This window comes from Lytechinus pictus, chromosome 7, assembly GCF_037042905.1.
Source record: "Lytechinus pictus isolate F3 Inbred chromosome 7, Lp3.0, whole genome shotgun sequence".
In the NCBI taxonomy this organism is placed as follows: Eukaryota; Metazoa; Echinodermata; class Echinoidea; order Temnopleuroida; family Toxopneustidae; genus Lytechinus; species Lytechinus pictus.
Genome location: NC_087251.1, coordinates 49,426,560 through 49,450,873, shown reverse-complemented (window position 1 = coordinate 49,450,873; position 24,314 = coordinate 49,426,560). Strand labels below are relative to the sequence as shown.

The 24,314-nt window shown below is 37.0% G+C and overlaps 1 protein-coding gene across 3 annotated transcripts; it reads right to left on the bottom strand.

Moving 5' to 3' along the window:
• Window positions 1-9,446: 9,446 nt before the first annotated feature.
• LOC129264082 (uncharacterized) lies at window positions 9,447-15,432 on the bottom strand. Of its 3 annotated transcripts, XR_010294264.1 has the most exons (3): window positions 12,862-15,432; window positions 11,667-12,703; window positions 9,447-9,890 (listed from the first exon to the last, which is right to left on the bottom strand). XR_010294264.1 is itself a non-coding variant. In XM_064103007.1 (2 exons), exons 1-2 carry the CDS (start codon window positions 13,634-13,636, stop codon window positions 12,555-12,557), a joined length of 924 nt encoding a protein of 307 aa, XP_063959077.1. In that variant the 5' UTR covers window positions 13,637-15,432; the 3' UTR covers window positions 9,447-12,554. The 3 variants fall into 3 exon arrangements, 2 of the variants coding, with proteins under 2 accessions (XP_063959077.1, XP_063959078.1); XM_064103007.1 differs by having other exon boundaries at window positions 9,447-12,695; window positions 12,854-15,432; XM_064103008.1 differs by having other exon boundaries at window positions 9,450-12,703.
• Window positions 15,433-24,314: the final 8,882 nt, after the last annotated feature.

Here is a 24,314-nt window from a genome sequence, read left to right as displayed (position 1 = left end):
ATAACCAAATTATTATAATCATTATGTTTTATGTAGAACCGTCAGACAAACAATAAGCTACAGCATTCACCTACATTAGGCAACACACACATTGGATACTACATGTACATACAATAATCAGTGAAATTTCCAGGGACTTAAGGGATAGAAATTGAGAAAACAGCTGAAAATAGATACTTAAAAACAGGAAAGAATGTCGAGTTCAACAGTAAACCTCACATCCTTTGTGAGCTGTGAGTAGAAATTCAATACAAATATAGCATCCAGGTACAATTCATATGTACATTTTCTTAAATCAAAACCCTTGTCTGCAATAAACAAAATGGCTAAACCAATCGCAATCATATGGTCATTTCTCCGGTTTTGTACACGGTTTTGGAAAAAAGTGGGGGGCTGAAGCCCACCCCCCCCCCCCGCCCCTGCATTTGGGTATCAACTTTATGAACTTCGGAGTTGGTTTTAAGTAGCAATATAGAGCAGCATTTGTGGTCACTAGAGATCAACTTTTCATAATCGACAATATTTTGGGCATATGATGTTACCACAATCAATATAATCATAAAACCATCATTATTTTTTTCAATATCGCAGAATTTCAATCATAATATACAATGCCCAGTACAAATAATGCCTAGCTATATCCTTTCTTTCTGCCCCAAACTCACAATTTATCACTCTACACCTACTAATACATATCAATGAAAATGTTTTACTTAAATGTTGCAGTCACGCCCAGTACAAGTCTCAAGAAAGAACCATGATGATCAAATACTTCAGCAATTGTTTGCAGTGTGCAAGACTGTATACAGAATATTTGCTCGTTGAAAAAAGAAGGTCACAGATCTGCACATCATATGTAGGTATGTACACATATGAGAAAATGGAAAATCCCAGCTTGCAAATGCTGTTTGTTATGGTGAGAAAATACAATAGGTTTTACAATGTAGAGAGTAGGCCTATTGCTTAACAATATCAAAGCCCCTGGCTTCTACCATTATATGGATAATAAAATGCAGGCTTAGTTTCTACAGGTGATGATAATTGAGCTAATGCTAGGTAGAAGTCGGGGGGGGGGGGGGCCAGAAAAATGTATTGCTGTACACACACGTGGCCAAATTATTTTCAAACACCCCCGAAACAAGTTTTTCTCTGTGTGCAAAATAACCCCCTAAACAAGCTTTTCGCAGGCTTTATTTACACATTTTGCCCCCTTAGCAAGTTGTCACCAGAACATGCACCCGGGGAAAAAGCTTGAGGAAATTAAAAAATACCCTTAACACGTTTGACCCTGCGATTGACCATTGACCAGTCTTTAAAAACTACTCCTTTTTCTTTAATCAGTGTTTTTTATACCCTTAATGAGTGCACATGTGGCCCGCAGCCACGCGTGTGTACAACAATATATTTGACTGCCCCCCCCCCCTGGGGTAAAAGTAAAGTGAATCTTAACAAGTTGTGTGCATTCTAATTATATATATAGCTTCACTATTTTGAATTCAAAATGAACTTAATATCTAAAAAAATACTTTAAACAATTTTCTTTATTTTATAGCAATGTATACAGGATGCTCTGCAATATAATTGATAGAAGCAACCAGACTGCCACAGCAACAAAGAGATCACTCTGGAAGAATGCCAATTCCTGTTTTGCTTGATAAGAGTTTGGAATGGAAATTTTCAGGTGAAAATGAGCAACATTTCCGCAGCACACATCCAAATCATATTGTATACCAAGCCCCCCCCCCTCCCCTATCCTGCTTTTAATGTCAGTCATGTCTTCCTGGGTCTTCAATTTTGTTGATGTTGTTTTTTACCAGGGGGGGGGACAATTCCATTGACGAGTGGATACCATGGGGTTTCGAAAAGCACCCTTAACGGGTATTTTCCATGTTCTGAAAATGCACCCCTAAACAAGTATTGGCATGTGAAACCCTACTCTTAACAAATATCAAAAACAAAACAGTACCATTGGCAAGCATTCCCTTAATTTGTTTTGACCCCCTTAACAAGTACAGTGATAGTAGGAGCCAAGCAATCCTTTTCTAGTATGCACATTTGAGTTACAGAAGCAAATTAACAAACAAACAATAATGGAGTGACAAGTAAATTTGCAAATAACAGAAAAAACATCACCTGCTATCAGGGGAAAAAACGTACATGGGGAGAGGCAACTTTACCTTGAAATGCTCAAGAGAGCCAAAGAAGAAAGTAGAAAAGAGCCCTGGGGATTTTAGTATGAGTTATAGTCGCACAGAAATGTCTAGTTGCAATGTAGGATAAAAGTCATTACCACATTGGTCAGATCATGTGAAGTGGACGTGCACTACTGCGTATTGATTGATAAGATTGGGCATTGCCGGCATACGTGTACATGTGTCTTGTAGCGTCGGCATTTAAAAGCTACTCCCCATTCACCGTCATGTTAAAGCTTATAAATACATGTACAATCATGTATAGATGTACTTATGTTGCATATTTACATGTTCTTCTTTTAAAATGACAATTCTGGAGTAATGGTATATAAAAGTCAAAACTGTACTGTTGATTATACCTCAATCACATTTTCTCTATGGCGGCTCTATGGCGGCCGTATGGTGAGTCAAAATCAGCTGTTTTAACACTTTCGTACCAGCTCCATATGCATGTACCTAGGTGGTTTAAATAACAAGTGGAATGCCTCTGGTGGTCTCACCTGCATCACGTGATTCAATGTAGCAGCAGTGCTGATTTTGAAAACTACTATAAATAATTATTCACAAAAAACACCATTCATATAATGATACAATACTATGTTCATTGACATTTGACCTTGATCATGTGACCTAAAACTTGTAAGTGATACTTGATTACCCCTATATCCACATTTTATACACTATACCTAACTTTGAAAGTTATGACAGCAATCTAATAATTACCTCTAAAATGGCCAAAGTTCAATGACCTTAAATGACCTTTGACTTTGTTCATGTGACCTGAAACTCGCATGAGATGTTCAGTGATACTTGATGACTCTTATGTCCAAGTTTTATAAACTAGACCAATATACTTACAGAGTTATGATAGTAATTCAACAAATACCCCAAACATGGCTAAAGTCCATTGACCTTTGACCTTGGTCATGTGACCTGAAACTCGCACAAGATGTTCAGTGATACTTGGTTACTCTTATGTCCACGTTTTATGAACTAGACCAATACACTTACAGAGATATGATGGTAATTCAACAAATACCCCCCCACATGGCCAAAGTTCATTGACCTTAAATGACCTTTGACCTTGGTCATGTGACCTGAAATGCGCACAAGATGATACTTGATTACTCTTATGTCCAGGTTTTATAAACTAGACCAATACACTTTCAAAGTTATGATGGTAATTCAACAAATACCCCCAACTTGGCCAAAGTTCATTGACCTTACATGACCCTTGACCTTGGTCATGTGATCTGAAACTCGCACAAAATGTTCAGTAATACTTGATTAACCTTATGTCCAAGTTAAGTTTCATGAACTAGGTCCATATATTTTCTAAGTTATGATGACATTTCAAAAGCTTAACCTTAGGTTAAGATTTTGATTCCCCCAACACGGTCCAAGTTCATTGACCCTAAATGACATTTGACCTTGGTCATGTGACCTGAAACTGAAGGCAAGATATTCAGTAATACTTGATTAACCGTATGGCCAAGTTTCATGAACTAGGTCCATATACTTTCAAAGTTATGCTGTCATTGCAAAAACTTAAAACCTTCTGTTAAGATTTGGTGTTGACGCCGCCGCCGCCGTCAGAAAAGCGGCGCCTAAAGTCTCACTCTGCTATGCAGGTGAGACAAAAATGAATAAAATGGCTGTTTTCGACTCGCTGTATGGCCGCCACACAGCAAATGTGACAGGGCTCCCAGCAACCATGTCCAAAAATTTAAAAACCTTAAAATTGAAGAAAAAAATCAGTTTGTGAAATATGTAACAGCACATCATAGTCCGGTCTGTTAGCGTAAAAAATACCCTACTTGTGGACACGGTGGACAAAAGCATGATTTTTTCTCCAGACCTTTGTTTATGTATAAGAATTAAAAATGGGGTATGCTCCAAAAAATCTGGCTGCAGGAACATAGAAAAAATGGGTGAAAATGTCAGAATTTATGAGTTTAGATTGGTCTGATATATAGACTAGCGGTAGTGCAAAACTCAATAGCAGTGCATTATTTTGCATTGGTTTAGTTCTTGAATTCAGACCCTTTTTGAACAGATGTTCTGTTTGTCCTCACATCTCAATGCACCAAATATCTGAATGCAGATGCTAAACAAGCCGAAGGGTGGCGGTGGAGGGGTTGAATGTTGGTGTGTATGTACATATTTTGGTCTTGGGGTAAAGATGTGCAAGACAAATTTTGTGCATGTGTTGGAAATTGTGTTGCCATGGTAACAGTGTATTATGGCAAAACTAAGGTAAAAGTATTGCAGTTAGAACTTCTTCCTCCGTTTTCATCCGATTCTCATGAAATTTGGCACACACATTGGTCTTGAGGTGAGGATGTCTAAGACACATTTTTGTGTGTCTTTCAGAAATCTTGTTGCCATGGTAACAACATATTATATGGTGAAAATTGGGAAAAAAACTTACAATTCAAACTGCTTCATCAGTTTTCAATCAATCCACATAAAATTTGGCACACACATTGCTATTGAAGTAAAGATGTACAAGGCACTTTTTGTGTGTGTTTCAGAGATGGTGTTGCCATGGTAACAACATATTTATATGGCAAAATTTAGGTAAAAACCTTGCAATTTGAACTACTTCATCAGTTTTGAACCAATTTTCATGAAATACGGCTAACACATTGGCCTTGAGGTAAAGATGTGCAAGAACTTTTTTGTTGCATTTGTCAGAGAGTGCATTGCCATGGTAACCACATATGATAGCCAGAAATGCGGGGAAAACTCATTGTGGATCAATCTACTTCTCAGTTTTCAGCCTGTTCTCATAAAAGTTGACACAAATATTCATTTTGGGTAAAGATTCATATTCAGTGTTAAAGGGGAATCAAGCGTTGGTCATAAAATGTTGTGTGGAAAAAGAGAAAAATATGAATGGTGACAGTTTGATAGAAATCGGAAATGCAAAATAAAGTTATGGCTGCCTTAAAATTAAGATCCCTAAGACTACTAGTATGTAGATTTCAAATTGGCAACTGGGTAAGTAAATTATGACAAGGGGCGAGGCCGCAAGGACATTTTTCCCATAGGCCTTGTACTTAATTATCAGGATTTTTGGTTTTCTCCTAAATCCCTACTTCCATTGGGGCCGTAATATAAACCCGGTATAGTATATATATTGTTTTATGTCCTCATGATAGAAAAATATAATTTGAAGTAAAACTTTTGAAAAAAGACATTTTAGCCAATACCAGTACATGGAAGAGTGGTTCTTGCCTTACATCACTATGACATGACATATGCGGCCAATTTGAAGTCTTCATGGGTATAGTGATTACCAATGTTTACAACTTTTATTTTTATATATTCACAAATTTCTTATGGTTTGTCCGATATTGTTCAAACTTCGACCTATAAACTTGTCTGATTTTCCCTTTTCCTCTCAAAACAAGTGTCTATTTGGGTTGGATTCCCCTTTAACGTCATATAATAGCGCAGGGTATTAACCATCTTCAATAATATTTATAGGTTCTTTTTTGGGGGGCGGAGGAGGTCCTTAAAAACTGACAACATAAAAATATAGAAGGTTAAAGGCTATGACAATTAGGAACTGAAACACTCTTTAAAAAAGCACCCCTTCCATTTTTTTTTTTTTTTGGGGGGGGGGGCTTTCGAAAATTGCCACATAAAGAGTAAAAGGAAATTATTACGACTAGGAACTTAACCCCCCCCCCAAAAAAAAAAAGGGGGGGGAAGAAAAATCCTTTACACTTCAGCGTATTAATTTAAAGCCTAAAACATTCTGCTTTGATAAAAGATCATTTCCGGTGCCCAATTTATAATCAATGTTTTATTTATCTTCTACTCAGTCTTTGTTCATTTCAGTTCCTACTCTGACTTTCTTACATCACTTTTTGCACTTTTGAGCTTTACCATACCTTCTTCTTGTTTTGTTTCCTCTCTCCCCCTCTTTATCTCCCTCATTTTTCTTTGCTATTTTAATTCATTATTATCTAGCAACAATTATTCCATTTTGAATGCTTACACATACACCGAAATATAATACCATGACATTTTTTCCCTTCATAATCTTTTAAACTCCATTTTGGCTACACTCTGTCCTGAATACTACTATTAGCAATATTTAATGTCTAGTTTAAAGAATTGAAAAAATGACTGTCATGATATTCTATTTTGGTAAAGGTGCATCAATTTCATATTAACAAGGTTGCAGCATTCAGAATGGAATAACTGTTGCTTGACAAAAATGGATTTAGTTATTTTCTGAAAATCCTCTGTGAAAATTTTAGTTTTGTCACTAAGTTTTCCCATTCTTGCAGTTACATGTACCACCATCTGAAAGGGATATGACTAGAATATAATTATATGTAGAGAAATAAAAAGTCATCATTTCCTCAATGAACAGTGAATACGTTTGTCTTTACTCCAATGGAAAATTATTTGCATCTTTTTATGACAGTCAGAGTTTGCATCCAACAATTTTGCTACTGAAACATAATATTCATTTTTTGACAATGGGAGATGTAAGATGTATAAAGCAGAAAGCAGGGGCTGTCACAGAATTAAAATGAAAAAAATTAAATGAAAGAAAATAGAAGGCTAAAATTTATTGTGCACATATGTTTATTTTTGATATGGTATGTTATTGAGTCATGGATTTGCAAGTGAATTTCTAAAACAAGTACAGAGATTTTTGTATATATATATATATTTCTATAATTAGTTGCATGATTAAAGGTACACTTTATAATATGTCAGAAAAAATATAATTGGAGAGAGAACAGAGTAAAAAACGGAGAGGAACAGAAAGAGATGGTATGGTGAAGCTCAAAATCAAGAGTGATGTGATAAAGTTACAACGGAATATGAATAAAAGACTGAGTAGGAGAATATAAATAAACAATGATTAATTGGGTACCGTAAATTTTTTTTAATCAAAGCAGAATGCATTAAACTTCAAATGAATGGTCTAAAGTGCAAAGGACTCTTCTTACCTTTTAAGGGGGGCATTATTATGCTAAAAAAATATATCAGCCCCCTATTTTTTTCAGGGGGGGGGGTAAGTTCCTAGTCATAATCCTTTAAATTTTACTTTTTTAAGGTCATTTTCTAAAGACCCTCCCCCCCAAAAAAAAGGAATAATGTCTCGCTTTAAAAATGCAAAGACCCCTGAGGGACAAAGGCGTAGACTGGTTTGAACATGGGAGGTAGAACTAAAAGTGGTATGGGGAGGGGTGCACATCTTGGGGAGGTGGAACTAAGGTTTGGAAAATCAGCTGTTGAAAGTAGAAGGGGTACACATTTCGATTTGCTTGCCAGTGTTGGAACTCCTCTGCCTCAGCGAAAGGTTTCACATTTACCCAGTGTACCCCCAGCCTATGCCCTTGAGGGGATGCTTATTTTAAGAGTGTTTATCATGTTTATGTTCCTAATGGCTACCGCCTTTAACCTTCTTTATTTTGATGTCAGATTTTAAGGACCAGTCCCGCCCCTCCGCCCAAAACCTAGAAATATTACTGAAGGTGATTAATACCCCCACAATCTGGCGTGAACATTTTAATGCAGTTTAGAACAGCGCTTCTCAACCGGTGCTTCGCGGCCCACTGGTGGGCCGCGATAAGCTGAAGAGAGAGAGAAAAAAAAATAGGGGAAAACTATAGTATACACATATACTTTCTGAACATGTTAAAATGTTTTGTCCGATCGGTCTACTTGGGTCAAACAAAATCTAAGCACACTTTTTTGGTATCATGCATGTTGCAAAGCATATACATGCACACTTTACAATATGATGTTTTCGATCCAACTTTGATGTAAACCTCAAGTGCATGCATATTGTGTATGTAGTTAATTGTCGCCCATTTACCGGACATTTCCGAATGCAGGTTAGTTCTCAAACAGCTTGTTGCGAATGTGCTTCAGAGCTTTGTGTTCAAATTTAATGAAACGTTTTTTTTCATCAAAATTGACGTTTTCTTAAATTTTGGGTAGGTGATGGGCCTCGAAACAAATATGAGAGTCAAAGTGGTCTTCGAGTAAAAAAAAGGTTGAGAAGCACTAGTTTAGAAGACATTTAAAATTTAATATGAATCTTTACCCCAAGATGAATATTTCTTTCAACATTTATGAGCACTGGCAGGGGAAGAAGTTTGATCCACAATGAGTTTTCCTGCATTTCTGGCCATCATATGTGGTTACCATGGCAATGCACTCTCTGACAAATGCACACAAAAAATGGTTCTTGCACATCTTTACCTCAAGGCAAATGTGTGAGCCAAATTTCATGAGAATTGGTTCAAAACTGATGAAGTAGTTCAAATTGCAACGTTTTTACCTAAATTTTGCCATATATGTTGTTACCATGGCAACACAATTTCTGAAACACACACAAAAAGTGCCGTGTACATCTTTACTTTAATACCAATGTGTGTGCCAAATTTCATGAGAATTGATTGAAAACTGATGAAGCAGTTTGAATTGCAAGTATTTCCCCCCCCCCCCCAATTTTCACCATATAATATGTTGTTACCATGGCAACAAGATTTCTGAAAGACACACAAAAATGTGTCTTAGACATCCTCACCTCAAGACCAATGTGTGTGCCAAATTTCATGTGAATCGGATGAAAACAGAGGAAGTAGTTCTAACTGCAAGACTTTTACCTTATTTTTGCCATAATACACTGTTACCATGGCAACACAATTTCCAACACATGCACAAAATTTGTCTTGCACATCTTTACCCCAAGACCAAAATATGTACATACACACCAACATTCAACCCCTCCACCGCCACCCTTCGGCTTGTTTAGCATCTGCATTCAGATATTTGGTGCATTGAGATGTGAGGACAAACAGAACATCTGTTCAAAAAGGGTCTGAATTCAAGAACTAAACCAATGCAAAATAATGCACTGCTATTGAGTTTTGCACTACCGCTAGTCTATATATCAGACCAATCTAAACTCATAAATTCTGACATTTTCACCCATTTTTTCTATGTTCCTGCAGCCAGATTTTTTGGAGCATACCCCATTTTTTATTCTTATACATAAACAAAGGTCTGGAGAAAAAATCATGCTTTTGTCCACCGTGTCCACATAATTTCGCTAACAGACCAGTATCAAGCCTATATCCTTAAAAGACCCACCTTTTTAATGTATAGGTATCAGTTGTGGGTTGGTCTATATATTGAGGTGCACATCTTAGTTGCATTTGTTTGTTTAAAATTTTGCTTTGAATATATCAAGGTTTTTTTTTTTTTTTTTTTCCCGGTAATTTAGTTGATAGGCAGAAAACTGAGCGCTTAGAAACACCTGTATTAAGCGCCCTACAAATGTTATAATTATTATTATTATTATCTGAGGTCAATCATTGAGTGTGGTTGGTAAACAAACAATGTCATGGTCATAGTCATATCAATTGACCCTACAATCTCGCACGTTAGATTCCCTTTATTACTTCCTAAGCTTTCAGGGACAATATTCATGTACATGTTGATATAATATATCTTTTAATGATCTAATGGCACGTGACAAGAGTTGATCATGAAGTTCATGTAAAAGGGATCATCCAAATTGGGCAGTTTACCCCCCCCCCCCCTCGCCCATGCATTTATATGTCAATTGCTATTCCACGAAGCTATTAATAGTATCATGCTGCTACCAAATGCTACAAGTACATGTACCCGGACATGTACCCAGGGGGGGGGGCACTCAGTATATAATGCATAGTGGGTATGTGCCGTGGAGGGGACCCCCATTTTTACACTCAAATTTCCGTTCCAAGGCATAGCATTTTTGCTTTATTGAGAAAAAGAGCAAAGAAAGCCGCTCCAAAGCATAGCATTTTATTCTTATCGAGGAAAAAGAAGAAAGAAATCCGCTCCAAAGCTTCGCATATTTTCGATTACGCCGTTCCGGCCACATTGGTCTGCTACAATGAGCCTCAATTTTGGTGAAAAGCGTCCGCAGAGCGCTGTCCGACCATCGCCTCTGCGCTAGCGCACCCGGCGCCCGTGCCGCCGGGCTAGCTGCATGCACGTTCCATAGGGATGCATACGCACTCACACGCAGGCGACCCGTTCCAAGGCCCCCCCCCCCCCGTTTTCACAAACATTTGTAGTTCTGAAGCCCGTTCAGAGGACCCTCCTTTTTACAATAAGCCCGCTCCAAGGCCCCCTCTTTTGTCTCGCCCGCGGCACATACCTACTACTTTTTTGGTCGAGTACCCCTTCCCCCCGGGACATGTACATGGATGGGCCTTTATAGTATACATTGTATACACAATGATGTGCATTGAAAATATACCAGCATCCAAATCATTACCTTGAGCCTGCCTTCAACTATAGGCCTATAAAAAACAACTCCACATTCATTTACTAAGCCATTTCCTAATTATAACCACACTAGCAGCAATCACCCGTGGCAGCACAGGGGGTATATCACTTTTCTTTATCAAGGCGTGTGTGGGGGGGGGTGACATGTATGTACAGCTAGACTGCCTATTCACACTGAAAGCCAAGCAGTTTATTGATTAAATGTATTTAAACAATTCATTCATAGCAGACTTCTCTTTCAATTAATATAGATAGCGGTTCAATTAAGTTAAGCATCTTGGGTTGAACTGAAGGAAGAACTTCAATTATCATTACAGAGTGAAATCCAAATCTAACTATCAAATGGAAACATTTTAGAACACGATGATTCAGTAAGCAGTCATACTACATTTGTGTTTTGTTAATCACAAAGAAATAAATAAAGTTTAACATATGAATTGGCGAACCTAATACTAAATATAGTTAATATATTTGTAAATGAATTTTAGAAACATTAATTTTGTTGAACGTGCGCAGCAAAGAAAGAAAATTCCAGTGTTACAAATGTGCAAAACTCAAAATCTGATCAAATTTGCCCTTCAATAAAAGGGTTAATAGCAATTAAGAAAATTTTAATTTTGGGGTTTTGGAACTTAGCACTGACTCAACCAAACAACTTCATCATGTTGAAATGTAGATTTACTGTGTTTAGGGGTTCATTTCAGGGAATACTTGCCAATAGTATCGTTTTGTTTCCAATACTTATTAAGGGTAGGGTTTCACATGCCAATACTTATTATGGGGTGCATTTTCAGAATATGGAAAATACATGTTTAGGGTGCTTTTCGAGACCCCATGGTCGCGCATGGTATCCACTCGTCAATGGAAGTGACCTCCCGTGCTAGCAATGCATAGAGCTGCTAGCGGAGAGTTGTGAAGACCTGCGTGCAGCTCTCGCATGCGGAGTTTGCGCTGGTCAAATTTGGCAGGGCTAGGAACTGAGATGTTTCCTAATGAGGGTCTTGCCAGCGGGGCAGGGCGGCTTCTGAAAGGAACTTTTGTCATTCGGAGTATCTAGAGAACTGAAAATTAGGTCTGAAAAAGGGGGTCATCAAAGCGGCATGTTCCCGTAACACCAATATATGTGAGTGCCCCCCCCCCCTCCGGGATTACCCAATTAGAATTAGTAGTACTTGGTCACAAAAGAATTGACAGAGGATTCTTTGAGGCTGTTCTCACTACGTTCCTAAAACTAGTTTACTGGAAACTAGTTTAGTGGAAACTAGTTTAACGCGTAGTGAGAACGGTCGAAGCGGTCTTGGAAGCGATCTTGCAAACCAGTTTGGAAAACCACCTCGCGATGTAGTTTTCAAGATCGCTTTGCCTCGTTAAACTGGTTTTAGCATAAGTGAGGACACAACCGTTCTTCGGGAAGCGATCTTCACACATTTTGAGCGCGCTACTCCACACGACAGGTGTAGAATGCCTATATATGCTGCGGTTTCGAATTTCGCGCGAAACATGTCACCCCTATGACGGAACAGAAATTTTATGTAAAACAGCTGAAGAAAGCACAAGTTAAAGAAAATGACCAAATAACCATCCTACAATCCAAACATCAAAATAATAGTTTTCTATAAATTGTTTAAGTCTTTGATACTGAAACATAAATTCAACAAATTCTATGCATAAATTAGAGATAAAAATTTATAAAAATGTTGATAAGGGTCTGAAAACAGCAAATACATGTCCAGTTATGGATGGCCTGACATGGTAGAATCTTTATTAATTCAATTAATTTACTTTTTCAAAATGAATGGTTTTGAGGCGTTTTACCAACAGTTTTTATGGTTTCTATGCAATACAATAATTACTGAATGACCTATTTCACTTGTTTTGCTATATATATACATCTAATTTCAACTCCTATGATTGATTACGTTAGATTATAATTTTCAAATTTCGAGGCACTTTTGCATGTCATAGTCTACCCACGTGATGCCACTAGCCACTACGTCATTAAGAAGTTATGACAGGTTCTTCGGAGTCATAAAAATTTAGTCAGGTTGTTGTCCCCGATTTTGGCAAAGAGGGCTTTGTGAAACGGTTAGCGGACAAGTAGCTCACTATATCCGATTTAGTCAAGAAGTTAAGACTTATGACGGTGTTGAGAAACGGGCCCCTGGGGCCCGTTGCATAAAACTTTTTACCTGAGAAAACTCAGGTTGTTTTTACCGGAGTTTTTGCCCTGTGTTAAAGTCAATGGCAGAAATCGGACTAACCTTAGTTTTCAGTTTTTACCAGAGTTTTCTCAGGTAAAAAGTTTTATGCAACAGGCCCCAGGTCTTTTGTCATAAAACTTGATTACTTGAATGATTAATTTTAATAATGCTTACCAGTTGGCATTTTCTCTTCTCATGCTTGACGTTGATCTGGGGGCTCCTCGGGTGAATGCACTTCTTCTCGATCCATTCCCGGTACTTGCAGTTCCTGGTGGCAGGTTCTACCGTGTCCGGTGAAAACGTGACGCATCTCTTGAAGCTAGCCTCCAGGCAGTCGTGAGGTCCTGGGTAAGTGCTAGCCCTGCGTCGACCATGGTAATTAACCTTTAAGCAAGGTTTTAGACAACCCTCTTTGGTACTTGGTGCCGCAGCTCCTTCTGTTGATACTTTCTCAACCTCTTCCGTAGCTGTATTTTCTTGGGAGTTCTCCTGTCCATTTTCTGTCATCTCTTTCTCATTGTCCTTTTCATTCTCATCAAGGTCGCTTTGATGCTTGTCTGAGTCAGCTTCATCTTCCGGTTCCACTGCCTTGGCGACGATGGAAGAATCGTGATCGCCTTCTGGTAGGTTCTCTGAATCTTCCTCACCACATTCTTCGCAATCATGATACAACTCGACATCATATATTTTACTAGGCATGAACGACTCACTTGGAAGGGAGTTGCTGACTACATCGGCACTGTGGCAGCCGCGGCCATCATCAACATGAAATCCTCGCTTCAGGAATGGTATTTTGATATGAAGCTTTGGCAAGTTTGGGGCTTTCATCTTGAGGAGACGGCGCCTTGTGTTTGGACTGGCAACGCTATTTCCCGCTGCGTTCTGCAAGTTCTGAATATCTGCATTTTCTGCTTTCTCCATTTTGCATAAATCCTTGATTTCAATAGTTGGTATATAGAATAGAATGAATGCCTGGGCTGGGCTAAAAATGAGTATGAATTATGATGATGAACAATTGAGCCAGTTCTGTTGCTTCAAATAAACACTCAGTCTGGTTAAGCTAAGGCCAAGGGCTAAGGCTGCCTACAGTTTAGTACCAACTTAGGGAAAGAGGTCCTCTTCAATTGAAATTTTAAGGGCTACATGCAGAACAGCAAGATGAAACAACCAACTGTCTTAGTCTAACATGTCCAACCTCTACGCGAGCATAGCGGCAGCTGAAGGCGAGGCAGAGCTCAGCCGAGGCTCAGTCTCAGAGAGTCATGCAGACTCGAGTCACTTCTTCGACGGATTCAATCAGCATCTAGATAAACGTTGTCGTTGACATCGGTATCACAGGCAGAGTAACAGGAAAGACCATCCAAATTGAGCAGGAAAAATCCAACGTTAGATTAAGAAAATAGATGACGTTTTTCACCGGGCGTTTTCATCAGAAGACATCAGCACGACGATCCCAACAAAAATAGTATACGAAACGTATAGTCGCGACTCGCGAGAGCTTGAGGGCGGGGCGCATGTATTTGTTGTTGTGTTGATTTGGGGTCAGATAACGTACTAGTAGTCTAAGTATATAAGATCGAATCGAAGTAGGAAATGTGATGAATTCATAATTCACAAATAACATACTAGTATTCAGAAAAGCAAACAGAATGATAAGACTACATTCAATCAAATCAAATATTTTCATTCATAAACTTATTTTTCCTATGTAATTTGTTTGATATCTCTTCTTATATGATTTTTTTAGGTTTGTTTTTTAATAGACTACTGCTTGTAAACGTGAAGCCATTTTCACGTGAAACCTCGTTCCAGTTTGTAAACAACAAAGGGTCAATCAAAGCAGGGATCGAGGTAAAGGCATCCATTTATCGGTCATGCAGACTGGGATCCCTGGGCAACCGATCGGAGGGTGTGGTGGGATCACTGATCTGAAGATAGGGTAGATGATAATATTGGGCCTATTATTTCATGAAGGGTCTTTGTTTAGTGTAGCATCTTCGAAAGACCATATGGCATGCACTCGTTCATGAGTTTTCCAGAAACACCCCCCTCCCCCGTTTTTTTGTGATTCAAAGAAAAGAATTACACATCAATCGTAAAAATACAAAAAAATTAAAAGCAAGTGGAAAGAAGAGGGCGAAAAGAAAAGTGCAGTAAAGATGATATATACAATTTCCATCAACATTCAGTATCGAATCACAATGCGAACCTTTATGCCTTAAATCCACTCCCTTTTTTTCTGTTTTCCACCTCTTTGTTGATGTTCAGATGTCCTAAACCTAATTGAAAATCTGGAGAGGTTTTTTTTATCATTATCATTTAATTGCACAAATATGATAAATTAATGTAAGGAATATAGAAGTGACAAATTTATCTCCAGAATATCAAAACATATCATGAAAATTTGAAACATTTAAAACCCGAATCCTTACTCCAGGCAGAAAAAAATAATTATATCTGAATAAAATTAATAGAGTAAAATTCACCGAGAACGCAATTTCATCAAAATGTGATAGGAACACAGTTACTGAATTCTAAACTTCAGCAATATTTTGTGAAAACAGTTATATGCACGCAGTCATGAATTTTCATTAGGTTGGCTGGATGTCCTCACTTTAATGTTAATCATTTCATATTTTCATTCATGACTGGTGTGTATGATTGTGCCATGCACACTTGTAAAAAAGTTGGAGCAATGATAATCTACACATTAAATCAGTTGCAAAAGCATTTTTCATTCTTGGTGGACATAATGATAATTCAAATCTATTTTATATCACTTGAGTATTTCCACCGACGATCTCAAGTTCTTTTTCGATGAAAAAAAAATAGCGTATAGAGTACATTTTTGAATATGCAAACATATAGGCCCGTATTCTGGTTTAACTAAACTCAGGTTTAAAGTTGTGGTTTAAGTATGGATAGCCAATTGTTACATAAATCACTAACAATAGAGATATCATATTTCAGCTCATTTGGCTCTCAAATCATTCATAATTGTCTAGATAGTATAAATAGATGATTGTCTTCACCATCGATGAATAGGGAAAAAGCACAGTAAACATAAGAAACATTACAACTTTATAAAAATTGTGACACTTTTGGCTTCCCATACTTAAACCACAACTTTAAACCTGACTTCAGGTGCCATGAGCCTAATTACATCAGGAAGGCTAAAGATATTCGTTCGACCCAACCCATTCGATTTTTTTCAATTTGATATTGCTGATTGACAAAAGTGTATGAATATGATTCAAAATCTAACACTGATTCTAAAAATGGTAACCACTGAACTTCCTTTGCCCAAATTGGGAAGATATATAAATGATTTGGAACTATTTTTTGACTGGCGGAAGAATTGGGGCTATTTTACTGTTTCTGGGGTCCGTTTCTTAAAGCTGTTCGTAAGTTAAGAGCGACTTTAAGAACGACTGGTGATCCTTTCGTGTGGTAAATGATATATTCATTGGCGATGGTTAAGCGCCTAAGAAAGGATCACCAGTCGTTCTTAAAGTCGCTCTTAACTTACGAACAACTTTATGAAACGGCCCCCAGGTGATGAATTTGATCCCATCATAGTTATCTTCATAAATGGCGATTTATTTTTAAAATGAGCTGGCTACGATACCCTTCTCTGGTCAGATATGGAATGTCAGATATATATCCTATCCAAAGGTAGTAAACATTCGACCCTCTAATTTCACATTTATTTTAGTATGAATTTTTCTTAAGTGCCATTTTAACACACAAGTCTATGGGGAATGTTTTACGCGCGTGACACCTTCAGAATACGGACCATAAAGTATAGATGGCGCTATACTACATTTTAATGTTCCTAGAATAAAACATAGATAAGTTGATAGAAATAATCAAAAACATAAAGGTAATTCACGCATACTATATTTATTATAAAACATTCAGATCAGGGCGATTTCAACAAAGTTAAGGGTCAAGTCCACCCCAGGAAAATGCTGACTTTAATAAATAGGGAAAAATCAAACTGGCATAGTGCTGAAAAATCGGATGTAAAATAAGAAAGTTATGGTTACACTTCGTAATTCTGAAGGTTCGTAATTCCGATGGTTCTTTATTCCGAAGGTTCGTAATTCCGAAACACGTAAATTGCCTATACCTCGATGTTCGTTAATCCGAAAACGTAAAAGGGTTCGTTAATCCAAACATTTGTGGCGTTATTCCGAAGGTTCGATAATCCGAAAACAAAATAAGGTTTGATGTTTCTTTTTCGGATTAACGAACCTTCGGAATTACGAACCTCACTTCGTTTTCGAACTAACGAACCTTCGGAATTACGAACATCATTTCGTTTTCGGACTAACGAACCTTCGGAATTACGAACCTCACTTCGTTTTCGAACTAACGAACCTTCGGAATTACAAACATCTTTTCGTTTTCGGACTAACGAACCTTCGGAATTACGAACCTTCGGAAATACGAACCTTCGGAATAACGAACCTTCGGAATAACGAACCTTCGGAATATCCAAACCTTCGGAATAACGAAGCTTCGGAATTACGAATGTATGCGGAAAGTTATGACATTTTAAAGTTTCGCTTATTTTTCACAAAACAGTCATATTCACAAGGTGAGTCAGTCGATGATGTCCATTACTCACTATTTCTTTTGTTTTTTATTGTTTAAATACAGCGATATAATGTTTCCAACAAGAGATGGCGCTATGCGACTTTCGTTCGTGAAGTTTGTCCACATCGGTCAGCATTTGGCAACGATCACATTAGCAACAATGATGATGAGAACTCTGTGGAGATGAGATGAGAAGAAGAGGAGGAGACAAATGAGGAATATACTTTATATCTATTTTAGCCATGATAAAAAAAAATCGCTAAATATCCTCGAAACTCATCAACTAGGAATGATCTACTCCAATAACACGTAAATGCAAATTATTTAATTCCGGTAAATCATATTAAACATCATGATACTTAATTCTGATCATCCCTTCATTCCAAAACTACAATGGAATTCATATTGATACTGCCACGGCAACAACTGGTGAATAGATAAGGGTAGTTCAATAATGAAGAAGACGAAGACCCTGCCCAATGAAATGCAGATAAAAGGACGTTGTATTATCAATGAACATGGAAATTTTAAAACAAATTGTTTAATTTCAAACAATAACCTGTCCACTGCATAACAAGTAGACTAAAAAAACTATTTTACTTTAGACCACATTATAATTTGAACTATAGCTGGCGCTATACTACATTGAATACGTAAGATCGTATCTCTGTTATTGAATAAATTTAGACATGATAGAGACAATCTTAACCCTAAAAGGACTGGGCTATATGAGATGGGACTTCTGATCTCGGCTGCCGTTCGCGCGATTCGACACGCACATTCTATACTACATAAACTACAAGCCAGTATAAAAAAAATCTGAAAATGATTATTTTTTATTTAGTATGAAGTTATGCAAATTTATTCGTAAAAAACATGATTTGCATATTTAACACCCAGTTTCACTGCATATTTACTTCTTTTTTTTCCAGATGTCATCTTTGCAATCTAATTTATAGGTTTCCACAAAGAAAATTTGTGAAAGCCAATTTTTCCTTATGTATTTCTTTGTCTTTAGAATTTCTTTTGTATTTATCTTTTTTTTCATCTTTTGTTTTTTATTGGGGTTTTTTTCAATGGAAATTATCATAGACACTTTCATAACTTAATAAAACTCTAAATTAATTAAGCAGACCACTTAGAATATAAAATAAACCCTTTTATGAATTTCATCTCCCATAGACTTTGTACACACAGTATACAAATGAGCCATGTTCGGCATGACATTGTCGCGTAAAAAGTCACGTGACGTGGCGATGCTATACCCGTATGTCGCGAATTTGGTCTCAAAAGTTGCGCGAGACTTCAAGGAAAGAAGTCTTTGCAGTCAGTGGCGTACCTAGGATTTTCCAAAGGGGGGGGGGGCAAATTTCGCACCAGAAAAAAAATTGACAAGAAAAAAAAAAAAAAAGGTCTTCAAGTTCAAAGGAGGGGGACACTTGTGGCTCTTCAGGGGGGCAGGGATACGTCCTTTGCATGAGTTGTGACTCGTCAGGGGGGGCAGTCTGTCCCCCTTAGGTACGCTAGTGCAGCTCGTGCTATCTTTTTGAGTTTCGAAAATATCGGGCGAAACGTTGAGGGGGCATCATGGCCCCCAGTCCTTTTAGGGTTAAACAAATCAATTATACGTACATGCTGAATATAATTGATATAAAGAAGTTCAGTTATTTGTTAGTATTACCGAAAAACAGCTACTAGTATTTGAAGAAAGTTAAAACCAACGATATAATGTTTCAAACAAAAGGTGGCGCTATGCAATTTTGCATTCGTTGAGTTGCATAGAGAACAACCAGGAAGATGATGACGCGGATGATGATGATAATGCCGGTGATAATGATGATAAAGAGGAGAAGGTAGATTATTTTGAATTTATTTGAATTAAAAACTTAATTATTTCTTAATGTTTAAACTGTGATGTATTCAGCTCGTATGTACAACATATTTTTTTTTTAAATAAGCCTTTTGTAGTTTTAATACCAAATGTTGTATATCGCCAGCTATAATTAAAAACATTATATGTATTCTGGAGGAAAGTAGTTTCAGTTGTTTCTTTTTATCTTGAAATTCAATAAGCAACAGAGGTGATGTCGAATATTTGTTATTACTTTCTAGCTATTCATTTTATTCACAACTTATTTACTTATAAATAAAATATAAAGTGTCCGGACATCCGACCCCCCCCCCCCCCCATCCTACTATATCGGTATTTTTAATACAATTTCACAGAAATAACAGTTAGGGATTTGGAACGCTTAAAGGGCTAGGGATAAAGGAGAAAGAAATGCAGAGCAATAACAAAAGTATTAAAGTGAATGTGAATATATATATATATATATATATATATATATATATATATATATATATATATATATATATATATATATATATATATGGTACATGTAAAGCCATTATGTATTTTACATCTTCAGATACCTGAAGAAGGCCGAACTAAATGGCCGAAAGCTTGTACTAATAAAAGTTGAAGAAATCCAGGCTACGTCTCTAGTTTCAATGCTTTTTAAGCTTCTTCGCCAATATGTATATATATATATATATATATATATATATATATATATATATATATATATATTGAAGCTTCAACTTCAAGCTTCAATGCTTTTTGAGCTTCTTCGCCAATATACTACTCACTGAAGCACCCACGCAATGTTTAGGTCCTTGCTCATCACAATTATATATATATTTTCAGCTCGCGCTTCGCGCTCGCATTGTTTGATTGTTGAAATATGTATCGTCTTCATGGCTAACCGCAAGGAGCCGTTAACAGATCCTTTTTGATCAGATCAAAAGGTATACTAAAAATTTCTGCTCGCGCTTCGCGCTCGCAGTAATAATTCAGTTGGATACACATCTCGTTTAGGATCTCAAACATTGCCCAGAATGTTTAAATTTTAGGACAAAGTACAAGAAATAGAAACAAGTGGAACGCCTCTGGCAGTCTCGCCTGCATTACGCAATTTAATATAGTAGCAGTGCTAACTTTGAAAACTACTTTAAAAATAATCATTCACAAAAACATCATTCATATAATGACATAATACCACGTTCATTGACCATAAATGACATTTGAACGGAGACTTAAGACTGTCAACTACACCCATGTCCACATTTCATTCACTCTATCCATAAACTTTCAAAGTTATGATGGCACTTCAACAATTACCCCAACATGGCCTAAGTTTATTGACCTTAACTGACCTTTGACTTGGTTTTGTGACCTGAAACTCACAGGGGATGTTCAGTGATGCTTGATTACTCTTATGTCCAAGTTTTATGAACTAGATCCATAAACTTTCAAAGTTATGATGGTAATTCAACAAATACCCCCAACTTGGCCAAAGTTCATTGACCCTAAATGACCTTTGACCTTGGTCACGTGACCTGAAACTCGAGCAGGATGTTCACTTATACTTGATTAACCTTATGTCCAAGTTTCATGGACTAGATCCATAAATTTTCAAAGTTATGATAGTAATTCAACAAATACCCCCAACTTGACCAAAGTTCATTGACCCTAAATGACCTTTGACCTTGATCACGTGACCTGAAACTCAGGCAGGATGTTCAGTTATACTTGATTAACCTTATGTCCAAGTTTCATGAACTAGGTCCATATACTTCTTAAGTTATGATGTCATTTCAAAAACTTAACCTTAGGTTAAGATTTGATGTTGACGCCGCTGCCGCCGTCGCCGTCGGAAAAGCGGCGCCTATAGTCTCGCTCTGCTATGCAGGCGAGACAAAAAATTGCTCGCGCTCGCACTATTTAATTAAGGCTTATGAGATATTGATTTTTATTTATAAGAATAAAGCTTAGAAGTGATTATTAGGACGACCCCTTCGAACAAAAAAAAATCAACTTCGAGCGGCCGATCGGGGAAAATGTGGCTGAAAAACAATTCCGCCCCCCCCCCCCCTATTGGCGAAGGCTGGATCCGCCCCTGATTTTATGTTGTCAAATTTAAGGGAAAACAATTTACATTTCTGCATGTAAACATTGTCAAATTGCTTTAGAAATTAGGGTTTTTCATGCAATCTACATGAAGGCTTTCTTAGAATTTAATGTGCATTATTTACACTATACGTTTGGTAGTGTAGAATAACTGGAGCTACAGTGTATTATGGACCAAAGATTAACAATTTCATCCAGGAGCAGTTTTTTGTGAGAATTGCTAATATTAATATTTTTGTCAGTGGGCCATACGTATAGATTTTCCTTCTTCTTGTACATGCAGTGCTAACAATACAGTTGCAAGAAAGTCAAAGACTGATTCGACTGTATTGTCCAGGGGCCGCGGAACGGTTTTCAAAGTGGGGGGGGGGGGCTGACCATGCTAAAAATCACAATCATATGGTAATTTTTACGTTTTTGTACACGGTTTTTTTGTCCTCTACAGAACAGTGAGCCAAGCATTTAGAGATCCCATATCTCCTTGCTTTTTAATTCACCACTTGCAAGCATTGGCGGCGGAAGCCAACAAATTTAGGGGGGTCCACCTGAAATGTTGTGATGGACACAGGCAAAAAATTGTACAAAAAAAAGGTTATCAACAAAAATTTTAGGGGGGGGTCCGTCCCCCACCTCAAATTTAGAGGGGGACAGGACCCCACCCCCCCCCCCCCCGCTTCCACCGCCTATGCTTGCAAGTAGATTATTCCTGGAAAGATTTTCATCAGTAACTATGTTGGTTCAGCTTGTGAAAATTACAAATCGTACCCCAAGTTATAATACACAGACAATTAGCATTGTTGCCATTATCATGATTATCCTGATTATTGTCTGATTTTCTGAAATAGTCAGTCTTGGGCATCTGACTCTTAGCAAGTCTATGTCTTACCATGGACCTACTCTAGTAGGTCCATGGTCTTACATAATTATAATCAGCCTGCATACATTATGACTATATCTTCTTAAACTCAACTTACAACTTATGAAGGATAAAGGGAATTTTTCATTCTTATTCAGGTTTTGTCTACAAAATCTTCATTTTTATTGATGCCCAGCAGTTCCATCATCATCATTATCATTGGGAATATGACAAGATAACCCATCATTATGTAGATAGTATAAAAATAGCATGTGAAACATTCATTCTGAATAAATATAGAGACTGTATTATGTTTTGAATGGAAATGGAATAAAGAATTGAATTGAATTGAATATCTATTTTTGGACTCAATGGCCATGAGAACAAATATTTAGATAACAAACTACAGATGAATAGACAGCTAAGGTTTTATGTATTGTGATTTGGAGGCAATTTTTTACCAAAAATGACACCAAAATGCTGTTTTTCACCAAATATCGTCATTTCAAGTGACTCAACTTATCTGATTCATGTACTTTTGTGCTCAGTGACCATGAAAACATATAGTTAGGAAAATGTATGTAAACTTACTCAGAAAAGCATTGGCATAATAAAGAGAGCGAAAAGTTATTTGCCTGCGCAGTCCTTAAAGTTGCTTTATAACAGTTTAGTGTTGCCAAGATTTGATTACTGTTCTGCTGTATGGTCGAATAGATTTCAATCCCATACAATTAAGCTGCAAAAATTCAGAAGAGGGCTGCAAGAATTATATTGAACAAGACATACGACACACCGTCGGCTGATTTGTTCACAAGTCTTAAATGGATGACACTAGACAAACGATTTGAGCTCAGTCGCGTTTTGATGATATTTAAATGTGTTCATAATTTAGCACCTTCTTACCTTCAGGTAAACTTAACCAATCCAAATGATGTACATGAACATCATACCAGACAGAGAGACAGTGGATATTTACGCGTGCCCAAGTTTCGCACTGATTGTTATAAGTGTAGTCCAATCGTATCTTCAATATTTGAATGGAATAAGCTTGATAATTCAATTAGAACAGCTCCTTCTGTCATTTCATTTAAGAGAATGTTTAAAAGAACTTGTAATTTATAAATAACGTGCTTATTTTGTGTTAGCATGACCTTGATGATTTGGTGTATGTTATCAGTATTTTCAAGATGTCCTTCTTAATTAATTTGATTTATTGATATTTTATTATACGTCAAACGATCGAGTGCCCGTCTGCGTTTCGTTTGCTGCTAAGTTTGTTAATGTTTCGTTTTACATTCAAATCCTAATGTGAATCTTAATGCTGTAACATTCTGTACATACGTTATGCATTTTGTAAATATGTTTATTGTTATTCAGGGCCCCATGGAAGACCACTACTTATTGGTGAATGGGCTACCCTGTCAAAATATCAGAAATAAATAAATAAATAGTTAGACATATTGCCAGCCTTATTTGTATATATATTTTATTTTAAGGATTTTCCTGTTAAAACACTGATTTGGAAGGAATTTGGCGGCCATTTTGAAAAATCGCATGGAACCAATATAAAACTGCATCGTAGGTCAAAATGGTTGTCGGATTTGTGTTCAGCAGCCAAAATCGCCGTAAAATCTACCCGTTTAATTTTTTGGGGTTATTTTCCCACCCCTAATAAAGGAAACACAATCATTTATACACAGTATGAAAAAAATGAAACATTTAGAATTATGATGCATGTAATAGCATAAGAAAAAGGAAAGTGGGGATGTGACATCATCAGCCCACCTAATGAATATTCATGACCATGTCATGTGCATGCAACTTTTTTTCACAAAATATTGATGAACTTTAAAATTCAATGACTTCGTTGTTATCCGATTTTTATGAAATTTTTCAGCATTTTGCTCTGTGAATTTTACTCTATTTAGATATAAATATTTTCAGTCCGGACCATCCCTTTAACGTGATTTTTAGGAATTCTGGGTGTAATTTCAGGCTCGATTGTCCTATTCATGATGAAATCAAAGGTCGGGCAATACACTGATGATGGACATTATCATATTCGTACTCGTATACTCTCGTAGTCGATCGGATCTTGGGTTCACGAAAAGGAAAATGTTTCCATAGCTACGTGTCGCTTGCGCATGCGCAAATTGTCTATTTTATTTCGT

Coding starts and splice junctions, on each gene's coding strand:
- LOC129264082 (XM_064103007.1), bottom strand. CDS start 13,636: ATGGAGAAAGCAGAAAATGCAGATATTCAGAACTTGCAGAACGCAGCG. Junction 12,696..12,853: donor TTAATCATTCAAGTAATCAA/GTTTTATGACAA, acceptor TCAGGTAAAAAG/TTTTATGCAACGGGCCCCAG.